Source organism: Neopelma chrysocephalum, unplaced genomic scaffold (assembly GCF_003984885.1).
Source record: "Neopelma chrysocephalum unplaced genomic scaffold, ASM398488v2 Primary Assembly neopelma1_77, whole genome shotgun sequence".
Lineage (NCBI taxonomy): Eukaryota > Metazoa > Chordata > Aves > Passeriformes > Pipridae > Neopelma > Neopelma chrysocephalum.
In genome coordinates, this window is record NW_020897738.1 from 1,463,695 (window position 1) to 1,475,646 (window position 11,952).

The 11,952-nt window shown below is 45.2% G+C and overlaps 1 protein-coding gene across 3 annotated transcripts in view; it reads right to left on the reverse strand.

Annotated features, from left to right (window-relative positions):
* The window catches only part of KIAA1671 (KIAA1671 ortholog), a 71,021-nt gene that overhangs the window by 29,491 nt on the left and 29,578 nt on the right, over positions 1 to 11,952 (reverse strand). For all 3 annotated transcript variants that reach the window (XM_027689280.1, XM_027689281.1, XM_027689282.1), the window contains one exon: positions 11,562 to 11,684. In XM_027689280.1, coding sequence (XP_027545081.1) covers positions 11,562 to 11,684 — 123 coding nt within the window. The remainder of the gene's footprint in view (positions 1 to 11,561; positions 11,685 to 11,952) is intronic.

The window sequence follows — 11,952 nt, forward strand, 5'->3', positions numbered from 1 at the left end:
GAACCTTAGCCAGGCCCATTTAAACATCCTGCACATGCACAGTTTTTGTACCTTGAATTGTTTCAGTGTAAAACAAAGCTATCAACCTTAAAGCTGAGGAAACCAGCTAAAAATATACAATGTCGTTTGCAAGCCCACGTCCATAAACCTGCAGCACTTCCCTTCCAGCTCAACGGAGGAGGAAAAACTGAAAAAACAGAAACAGGAAATTCCTACAGCACGAATAGGCTGGAAAGGACTGAACCCATTTTCTTTACATTTGTTTATGTCTAAAGGATCAAGCCAAGGAAAAGATGAACAGTTGCAGGCTGTTATTAATTGATACAAATAAAAATCCACGTTGTTCTCACAGGGCAAAGAGGGTGAGCGGAGTGCAAGAAAACAAGCAGGAGAACACGCTGCTCCTGTTCCACACCACCTGCCTGGAGCGATCCCACAGCATTTCTCCTCCTCACAGAGGGTGCTCAGGGAAACTCCAACTACTGAAGGCTCAGATCTGACTTATAAAATTCGCAGAACGCTCTGAAGGAAGAGTTTTTTTTTTTCCTTTGTGCAAGGGATTTCCTTCCTCAAAGAGCAGCAACAAGGAGCTGGAGGGTAAAATTTCATCTTAACCCACTTCAGCTGTTCTCAGCACGATCACATGCTGCCTAATGCCTGTCCAAAACACTGCTCTTCCATCTTCTCCCTACAAAACACTATTCCTGAATCTTTCATTCATATCAGTCACTTCCTGATGGCAGGAGGCAGAACAAATAGCAGGTGTAAGTTAACACAATAATTCCTTTGTCCATTTTAACTTGCCATGTGCCATTTTGACGACAAGAGCAGTATATTTGTTTGCCATTGCTGTGTAACACTGAGTGCACACAGGGTTCCTTTACTTCCAGGTCTCTCTGCTCTTACTGCCTCCTCCTTCTCCTCCTCTTCTTCCTCCCAGGCACAGCACAACAGCCCCAAAACAGCCCTGTGCTCCCACATCCTCCAGGACATGGTTAGTGCACTGGAGGGGACCCCAAGCTGGGGGACCCCCATTTGCCCCAAGCTGTGCTCACCCACTTCACTCTTCTGGGCCCAGACAGTGCTCAGCACGAGGCCACATCTGAACCTGCTCCTCAGGGCCACGGTCACAGGCGTGGCCTTATCCACATTTTTTAGATTAAGTGTATTATTTCCTGCTCCATCCAGAGCTTTGTGGAGCTAAAGGGTTGATTTTCTGAAATTCCCTCTGTGCTCTCAACCAGATTTGATGTGTTTCCTGCCCTGAACTGTGCCATGCTGCTGAACTACGGGATGAAGCCAAAAGTCAATCCAGCCTCATCCATCACCTGCAATCCCCAATCCTGGTGATCAGACCTTCCCACACACACCCTGTGGTAAGCACACAATGCTGCCTCCCCTCAGGTGCCAGGGGTTTATCAGCCTCCACCATGAATCACTAAACCAAATACTACAGTTTTTCCAAGCTTCACTCAGACTCCAGATTTACCTGAAGTTACACTTTAAAAGCAGCTTTGCCCTGCAGTACAAAGTTCTGTTGTATCCTGAGGAAAGTCCTCCACACAGAGTTACTTTCCCCATGCTCAAGTTGCTTCCTAAAATGCTGTTTCCTTTCAGTACAGTAAACACGCACTGGCTGCATGAACAACTCACAACTGCTGAAAGGACAGGAACAATAGTGGGAACTTGGCTGTCTCCCAGCATCAGCGACATGGACAACAGCTTGGGAAGGGCAGGAACTGAGTCAAAACAACTTTATGTCAAAATATTAGCAGGGAGGCAGTGAAGTTACCTCTGCTTTGTGTGTATAAATGAGGTTCAACAATCCACTTTACCCTCGTGTCATAGAATCCCAGAACGATTTGGATTGGAAGGACCTTAAAGCTCATCCAGTCCCACCCCTGCCATGGGCAGGGACACCTTCCACTAGACCAGGTTGCTCCAAGCCCCGTCCAACCTGGCCTGGAACACTTCCAGGGATGGGGCAGCCACAGCTGCTCTGGGCAACCTGTGCCAGGGCCTCCCTACCCTCACAGGGAAGAGTGTTTCCAGAAGCATATTCACTACTCCATAGTTAAAATAAGGGCAGAGGGGCAGGGGCAGACAGCCCCACTTCCAACCGCTCTGAGCCCAGAACGACACAGTCATTACAAAAATTACCAGGTCTACAAACGGTTACATCTGATTCAATGAAAACCTTAATGCGACAAGTTAACCTAGAATGTGCTATTTCATGAAAGCATTTTATGCTAAATTAAACTTAATACCACCCGTAATTATAACAAACTGCCTTGGACTGAGCACGTGTCCCCGGGCGGGCTCGGGGCCGCCGGCCAGCAGCGCTGCATGGCAGAACAGCAGCACTCCCTTGTGTTCCTGCATGGAACCGGCCTCCTCAGACAGGGCTGGCCCCCTGCTTGCTCTTAGCAACGACACAGGAGTCAGAATTCCTCTCCCACAGCTGCACTCAGGAACCAGGGAAATACCCTTCCAGATTTTTCACCACAACAGGGCACGTTGTACTCAGGTTATCTGAAAGGGAGATTTGGCTGCTGACACCAGCACAGCAGACACATCCAGACTCTACCTGGGTGTGAGGGATTTTTAACTCTTTGGAAGAAATATATCCTTGAAACACTACTGCCCCTCCACCACAAGCAAATCCCACAAGGGAATAGCAGCATTGTCCACAGGAATCCCTGGCAGCGCACACAGAGGGAAGACACACTACACCTGCACAGAGCACCTTCCACCCATTGGAGTGGGATAACCCTCCTTCAGAGCAGGATAATGCCCCTCAGAGCAGGATGTCCCCCCCCAGAGCGGGGATGACCACCACCTGTGGCTGCAGGCTGATGGTTACAGTTTCCTTCCATCACCCACCCGAACTCTGTCACAGTGACATGTCACAGCAGTGGTTTATTAACCAGCTGCCACTTCCTTCACAGTCACCTGATGAAAGGTATCAAAACCACTCTTTAAAGGTAGCAACTAATATCCTGTCAAAACAAATTTTAAATCTTGCCTCTTTCTTAAATACTACCATTTTCTTTTGATTCTGTAATTTTTCTTTAATGACTGTCAATAAAGAATAAGGTCTTTTTAAACCCTCGCAGTGCTGCAGGGTAACATTTTATTTAAAACATGCCATTTTCTTTGAGTGCTTTCAGGATGCAGCATTTCTTTCTGTTTGAACAAAGACAAGTGTCAGACTGAGAAGAAACAACTCGTCAAGAATGGTACCAGCATGGTGAGGAGACCCAGCACCACGTCCATACCAGGAGACCAAAACCGAGCAATGAATCCAGAGCCCACCGTCACATCAACTGTGTGTCACAGATCACACACATGTAACACAGACTTAGACGATTGAGGACACTTTTTCTGCTCCTAACAGGACACTAGTCTCCCACAGGCTTTTCACACCTTCATTTTGTTAAAATGAAGCCAAGGTCACTCTTAGACCATAATGGTTTCGTGTTCTCAAGGCATCTTCAGCCACTTACCTGCCCTAAGTGCTTTTCCTGTTGCACTCGGCTGAATTAATGGAACTGTCCGTTTGTCAGGCATTAGAAGGGGCTGCCCAGGGAGGGGGTGGAGTCCCCATCCCACAAAATGCCCTGGGGCAGAGCAAGAACTGGTGGCAACTGAGATGGCCAAGGGCAGGAACAGAACCAACCAAGAACACTCCACTAGTGGCTGTGTCCACAAGGAAGCCAAAAGACTTGGTTATTGGTCAAAGGGCACTGGAACAGGAAACCCCAGTGCTGTGGCTGCACACCTGGCACAACCAGTCTGATGGTGTAACTGATGCAAGCAGCTGGACAAGACCATTGAGCTGCACTTAAAGGACTTACTGTGCAAGTCAGACCTAAAGATGTCTTGTATCAGCTGCAGCAAAGCTCCTCACCAGCTGAAAAAGAGATGATGGATACCCCATGCTCCCTGGAAAATACTCAAATATAATAAATGACAACACATGGTCACTGCAAGACTGGTGCTGAAATATATAATTACAATAATTAATCAATTAGAGATGATGAAAAGATAGCAGCAGGAAGGACATGGCAGAGCAGAGAAGGAAGTGATGACGTGGAACACAGAGCTTCCAGTACCTGAAGGGAGCCTGCAAAGAAGATGGAGAGAGACAAGGGCCTGGAGTGACAGGACAAGGGGGAATGGCTTCAAAATGACAGAGGGCAGGGTTAGATGGAATACTAGGAAGAAATTCTTCCCTGTGAGGGTGGTGAGGCCCTGGCACAGGGTGCCTAGAGAAGCTGTGGCTGCCCCATCCCTGGAAGTGTCCAAGGCCAGGTGGGATGGGGCTTGGAGCAATCTGGTCTAGTGGAAGGTGTCCCTACCCAAGGCCAGGGGTGGAATGGGATGGGCTTCAAGGTTCCTTTAAACCCAAACCATTCTATGATTATGATTCTGTGATTCTCAAAGAGCCCTCCTAGAGGCTCCTAAAAGCTTATGCTGCAATCCCCAAGGTCCACCTGCACTCTTGGCTTTCGTCTCTTACTGTTCTGGCTTTTTGCTACTTGGCACAGCTGCAGCAACACTAGCTCTCCTTAGTCTATCTTCTGCCATCAGAAGTCCAGTCTTCAGACTTCCCAAGGAACCTGACCCTCAGTAATTCCTGTTTCAGTGTGATGCACTGGGCTACAGAAAACACCAGCCAAGAAGGAACCGTATTTCCAGGCCCTTCAGGACATCTTGTTAGGAGTGCAAATGATCCAGGTTTGATAAACTTCCTCCTCTTCTCATTATTACATTCAAACTGAAAAGGGAGCTCAAGGTTCAGTTACTGGACATCTAATACAACCCGTGGAACAAAACATTTTGCTGGACACAAAGACACTTCTCAGAAACTCAAGAGCTGTCACTCACCCAGAGGACACACGGCACAGACTTCTTGGTGGCCAGTCACCATTTCACATGGACTTGGGCAGACCACAAACTCTGCTGTGCTCAGGAAATACTATTTGTCACAATAAGACACATCCTGTTCAAGATCAGAAGAGGAATCAGCAAAGAATGAGCAGAGAGCTGGCACTGAGTGGGTCCAGTGATGTCCAACAACCCACCACTGCAGGAGTAAAACAAACACACAGCAGAGAAGATGCAACCTACCAGTAACTCAAGTAGCTTTAAAAATAGATTATCATTAAAATATTTTTTAATTAAGAGTTACAGCTTCTCCAGGTATGTCTGCCTAATGAATAAAGCATCTTAGCTCCCCAAGACAGATTAAATAACACTTGACAACCAACTCAAACATCTCTGGTTACTCTTGGTTGTAAGTAGAGAGAACTGATAAATATCTCCTTCAGCTGCAACAGCAGCACAGAAAGTGACAGAAGGCACAACTGTGCTTGTCCCTTAAATTTCTTTTTTAGTAACATGAATATCACAACTTCCCTTTGAGTATTTTCTTGCAATGTCTCAGGAGAGTGTGCATGAATGAAAGTGCCTAAGGAATACTTCAAGGCCTCTAAAATGGAATATACACCTAGAAAATACAACATACCTATTCTGTTACAGACTAGAAATGCACAATATTAGATCCCACCATCCCGGGGACCTTCTGGACTGATCCAAAGTTTGGGTTGTTTCCCTGGCCTTATGGAAAATCACATGTAAAAGCAAGAGCAGGGAGAGTCCCCTTTCAGACTTCTCACACTGGCAAAGCACGATGAACATCCGCCCCCTCATCACACTAATGACTAATTGTTTAGTATGCAATTTAAAGAAAGCTCATCTCCTAAAATCTAGCTGCTCAAAAAAAACCTTAATGTCCAAACACTTCTATGCTTTACACTACTACAGTCTCCAACAGGAGGTTCTTCACTATCCTCTCCCAGCAGCAAGAAATTTGCAGTAGGCAATCTCACCTCACAACTGATCAAAGCACATACAGACAAGGGCTGTAAAACTCGATGTGAGGGAAGGAATCTCTTACTAGATTTTCAAAATGCAACAGCAAACAGCTGACATGAAAAGGTTTGGTGTCAGTCCTGATTACACACTGAATTTACAGTTGAAAAAGTTGAGATTAATCGCAAGCTACAACAAACAAATGAAAACTGATCTTTGATTAGTACAGGAGAAATTAAAATATTAAGTAATTAGTTCAAAGCAATATAGTACCTATTCATAAAGGCTTTACAAATCCAATTTATGTTTTATAAACGTGAAAATTTCAGACACACAGCAGTCACTGTGCAGAGCTGGCAGGGCAGCACTGTCAGAGCAGCCTGTTAAAAAGAGCTTTTCATGACAGAGAGCCCTGAGGAGTGTTTGAAGAGGAAGTGATCACCAAGACATCAAAACCTATGAACAGTCAAATTAAAAAGGAGGAAGGAATTGTACAATTACACCCTCCTAAAGCCAAGAGCACAGGCCCTTTTACTGGCATAGCAGACGGTGGCTGGAGGCAGCAGCAGGGCAGGACAGTCCTAGGGTAGCAGCCCCGGAGGCCAGAGAGACCTTTGACACAATGAGGGAAGAATATTCCTAATATACAGCAAGCTAAACTACAATTCCCATGGATAGGAAGAAATTTTGACTCCAAGAGGGTTATATGAGGCACATTCGAGTAGTCTGAAGTTTGAAAGGAGTATTAAAGATAAAACAGCCCTTCTTACTCAAATAAATACCAAGTTTCATGTTACTACTCAGAAAGGAACTGCCAAGTAAAGCCTTCCCTACATATGAACATTCCCAGGATTTCTGGGAACACCCAGCTCAGGAAGCAGAGTGACATTAAGAGCACACTTACCCACAGGTACTGCAGGAACTTCAGCAGCCGGGGACAGTAATAATACTCCATTTTCAGAGCGCCGAGTTAACGCAAAGCCATCCCCGTTCCAGGCAGCCTCCCTGCTCTCCCCGCCTCCAGCACAACTTAAAAGCAGACTGGAGCAATTAAAAGCAACATGAATAATGTACCGTGTGTGTCTGTGGGCCCCACGTCACCGCGGGCTCGGCGCCTTTAACACACTCCGGGGCTACTCAGAAGCAGCCGCTGAGCCACCGGCAGCACGTGACTCACCCACTTATTATCGAGCATCTAAGTGCTCCCACTGCTCCCATCCCCATAATCCGGAATGGGTTAGGCTAGAATTAGTGACAGGACTTTGGGTTTTGCAGTAAAAAGCCCTTCAGAAGGAAAGAGAAGCTCTAAACCCCCTTGGTTTGCAGGGTTGGTTATGAAACACTCTTAACGCCACTGGGGCCGCTCGCTGACCTTGTTTTTTGGTGATGTACAAGAAAAACCCACACGTGCAAGAAAAGCTCCTGTTTTTATGTTCTTTTAACATAAAAATGTCTTTTGTGAACGAGAAGAAACAGACACAACAAAGTGGCTTTTTATACACCCCTGGAATGTTCCCAGCAAATGAAAACTGCCAAAAAAGGAAGAAAACCCAGGCAGACAAGTTTTAACCACCTCCTCGGGCTGGGTTTACAAATAGGAAATGGTGGAGTTGATGGACATCAGCTGTGGGTGGTTTGTGAACAGCAGAAATGAGAACTGTAACACTGCTTTTTTTACCTATGTCCTTTTTTTGATGGGAAAAAGAAAGATAAGTGCCAGGAGCCCGTCACAGAGGGCCCCACTGCCTGTCCCCTCCCAGCACTCATGTCCCAGCTGCCTGTCCCCTCACAGCACTCCTCCAGCTCTCACCTTTCCCTGGGAGGGACAAGGGGGTGGTGACACAAAACAGCTTCCAGGATGCTGCAGCCTACTTTCCTTGAAATTTTGGTACTTTAAGAAAAATACTCCTTATTTTCTAATCACCTAAGATCCTGCAGAGCTGACAAATTATGTTCATTTTCTTCCAGGCTCAGTCAGTTTTTGGGTAGCAACTCACACATGATGGGTTTCAGTACATCCCACTTCCACCTGGGAAGGAGCAAAGCTGCAATATTAGAGGCTACACAAAATGCAAAAAAGAGAAGGTTTGGTTTTCAGTGGGCAGGAGACAAACTTGTCATGGGCAGAACTGGAAACAACTGGTGAACTGTGACAGCCAAACTATAAATTCATCTGCATGTGTTTATAAAATATTTATGTTCTCTCGCTTGCAGTAATTTACAAAATATTTTAAGAGTCAGCTCATGATTTTCTTCAACAAACTCTCCTCCACCCACACATCACAGTCTTAAATAAATGCCTCTTTCTATGGAGACCAGTAGAGAGATTTTCCTCCCCAAAGGACAAAACCCCTCAAAGTTTAATGTAAAATAAACAAATAATATGAGGAGAGACTTCCAAATAATTCATGCCCACATCAGTTTTAGTATCAGTGCTCTTTTCTAACTCCCCAAAGCAGCAATTTTGGTTATAACCCACAGCTGCTCTAAAGATGCTCCGTTTCCAGCTGAAGGTGTCCTCCCAGCACAACCACAGCTACTGTATTTGGAGGATGAGTCCCAGCACACATTCCTCAGCTTTTAGTTCCCAAGACTTCTATCAGCCTCGATGACTCAATCAGGAATTGAGGTTTGTGACCCAACCTCAGAAGGTTAAAGCCCTGTGTCAGCTGTGATGGGATCACTGCAGTTCAGGACATTCAATACTTGTTAACACCTCATGAACTCCCCAGGGCTTGTCCCTGACACGCTGCAGGGACAGAGCCTTCCTGGGCAGCTCCGAGTGCGGAACAGCCCCATGTCCCACCACAGCTACAAACCAGAGAGGGTTTGGATGCTACAGGTGGTCACACCTGTCCCTCCACCTGCATTCCAGCTCTAAAAGAAAAGACCCCCACAACAGCCCGGGGCTCTGAGCTGTGCAGGTGAGCTCTGCCTGCTACAGGGTCTGAAATGTGGAGTTGATTCAGTGAGATAAAACCCCCACTCTGTTCAGAGCAAACATGAAAACAACTTCACTTTTATATCTACACTGTGCTGCTGAAGGGCTAAAACACAGAGAGACAAGTACCACCCATAGTAAAACCACAGATGATGACATGATGTCAGCCTAGCAGTGATACGGGAATTTTTATAAAAGCATTACTCTGTTTTTTAACTCAAAGCAGCTAAAAAATGCAATTTAGATGAGTGTTAAATCTCAAGAGTATCATTCTTTGCAATTTGAAACACCAATCCCATATTGTCAAATACATTGTAATGGTTTGATTTCAAAGCTGTCCTTTGTAATGTTTTGAAAAACAACCTAATTACAGTAGAATCCCTGGAATATCATCATAAAGAAATTACTTCTCCAGAGGTAAAATTATACTACTGCTCCTTGCTTCCATATAAAATCGTGTTCATCCATAAGAACCTAGTTCATTAGCTGTCCTGGCAAATGTCATTCAAGCAGTTGTTTGTTATCATAAATACAGCAATTATGGGGCATAATGGGGAATAATGCAACAAATGGATATTCATGCAAGCTGGTTTGTCAAATACCAAAGAATATCATTATCAGCTCATCACGCTGCTTCAAGTGGTGAATGTGAATCAAAGTGAATCATTCATTCTACAATAACACTTGTCACTTTGAGCTCTCAGTCTCACTCGAACACATAAATATCCTGAGTGACCAAGAATATGCACTGCAGAATAGTTTTCGTTACTATGTCACAAGAAAAAACAAATAACTTCCCAGCTGCACAGACCAGAAACCACTCAAACCAAACAGCAGCACTATGTCACGTTTCCATCTAATCCTCCTTTACAGGTGCACCAGAAGAATCAGAGATCGTGTTCAAATTCCGAGGAAATACGTGATTTAACTGTGACTGCCGTGGCTCATTCCTGACCCCTCGTGTTCTTCCACCTCACACGCACTGCGATGTGTCTCTCCACCAGAGGGGAGTGTTGGAACGTGCTGCTGAAACAGCGACTCCACGCCCAAAGTCTGTATTTTCTCCAAATGCAACAAAGGCATAACCCTTTGTGCACAAGAAATGGTTTGGTTTTACATAATCTGCTGTGATATCTGTGTGGGGCTTAGGAAGACACGAGTGTGGTGAGTTTTCCACCTCCCAAACGCAGGTAAAAGCCTCTTCCATGCACCTTCTCGCTCACACTTCACACACAGGAGGACCAAGCTTCCCTTTGGCTCCCAGGGCACTGCACACCAAACACACCCTGTGGGACTTTCCAAAGCAACACAGAGGAGTAAAGCATTCAGATCCTACAGAATTCCAGGGGGTGGCACACACGGAAGAATTTTCTATTTTCCTGAGGCTGAGTCTTCCTTTCCCACCTTCCTTTCCTGTCTCAGGCTACATTTGGTGAAGTTAAAGGATTATTCTGAGTAACCTCCCAATTAACAACCGAGTTGGAGAATAACAGTCATATTTATTCCAGTACAGCACCTGAACAGTTCAGTTATCCCAGCACTCCTTCTGACAGCACTTCTCTCCCACATATCCTACCTTGCCAACGACACCTTTACACATTTGCACCATAAGCTGATGGCATGTAACAACTTCTAGGGATTAAATGATAACTGCCAATTCTGTAAATAACCCAAACTCCTCCTTAGATGAAGCCCACGCTAGGAATGGAAAAGAGAAGGGGTCATCAGCCTTTGCATACCTTCCATGAAGTTTTAAGACTAGAACTGAAGAACAAAATGAGCCTGTTTCCAAAACCCCTATTAGGAGACTTTTTTATAAAATCCTCATAAGTTTGGGTGTTTGCTTTTTCTCTACTAGAAAAGAAAAGAGAACTCAGTCCCTCTCCTTTTTTATCTTTTCGTGTGTTCTCTGGTAAAGGGCTGCAAACAGAGTGAGTAATGACAGAACAGGGCCTCTGCAGAGGGCAGTGCAGCTCCTCACCACACAATATGGTGGCAGAGAGGACAGGGGAGGGTTGACCTTGGTACAGTCAGAGTGGCAACATCCTTCAGTCTCCCCTTTTCAAGTCCTTTATTTCCCTCATAAAATGTTGGTATTTTATTTATTATGTAGCTTTTGGAACATCCAGACCTTTGTTTTGTTATTTCAGGACAACAGCTGGATGGAGGGTGCTATCTCCCAACACAGATTTATCTGTGGGCTACAGTCAGGACATCCTTCTGAAACTGAGAGTATCACCCAGCAACGGTAAGTGGGAATTCACCCCTAAATTACGTGTATTAGAGACACATCAGACTACCCAAAATGTCAGCTGTGATCCTTCACAGAAACACTTCTCTGTGTGTTGCCTACAGAAAGAAAATTAAACCCGTCCATTTCTCAGGCTCTGACACAGTTCTGTTTGTCTGCACAATTTTCCAGAAATCAAAATCTGAAATCAAGTCATTTTCAATATCCAAGAAACCAACAAAAAAGCATAATGCTCTAGAGAGTTCTTAAGAGTTCAGGGTGAAAATTCCTCACTTAGGAAGCAAAATGAACAAGCTACATGGCTGATGTTTTGCGTGTGAAGGGTTTGCAGGGAACAGTGGAATCCCAGGGAGGAGCATCCTCTTGCCATTTCGACTCCCCAGCAAGTGCATCTCTGCCAGGCACACACATTTTCTGTCACAGGCCTTTGCAAGAAGGAAAACAGCTGCACCTCCCTCATCCCTCCCAAAAACCTCCTCCAGGATCACCTACCGTCCCGAAATCCACTCTTCTCTCCTTATAGAAACTGTGGCGGCTCCTCTGAGCAGACACCAAGGAAAAGTCTGTTCCCTCTGTTTTGTCTGAGCTCTGCTTGGTCCACTCTTTCCTAGAAGCCTGTAAAATGCAGTTGTGAATGCTGTTAGACATATAGCCATGAACATCCTATGCTTTAATCATAGAATCATTAAGGTTGGAAAAGTTCATCACGTCCAACCTTTGGATTGCATTCACATGTCACTGTGATAAGGGAATCTCTTGCCTCTCACCAAAGTCACTATCAGCAGTGGAGTCCCACAGACAAAATATTTGCTTCATTCAGAAAAAGACAAAAAACAAAGGGAGGTCCAAAAAGATCACTGCTGACAACTTATAAAATAAATGA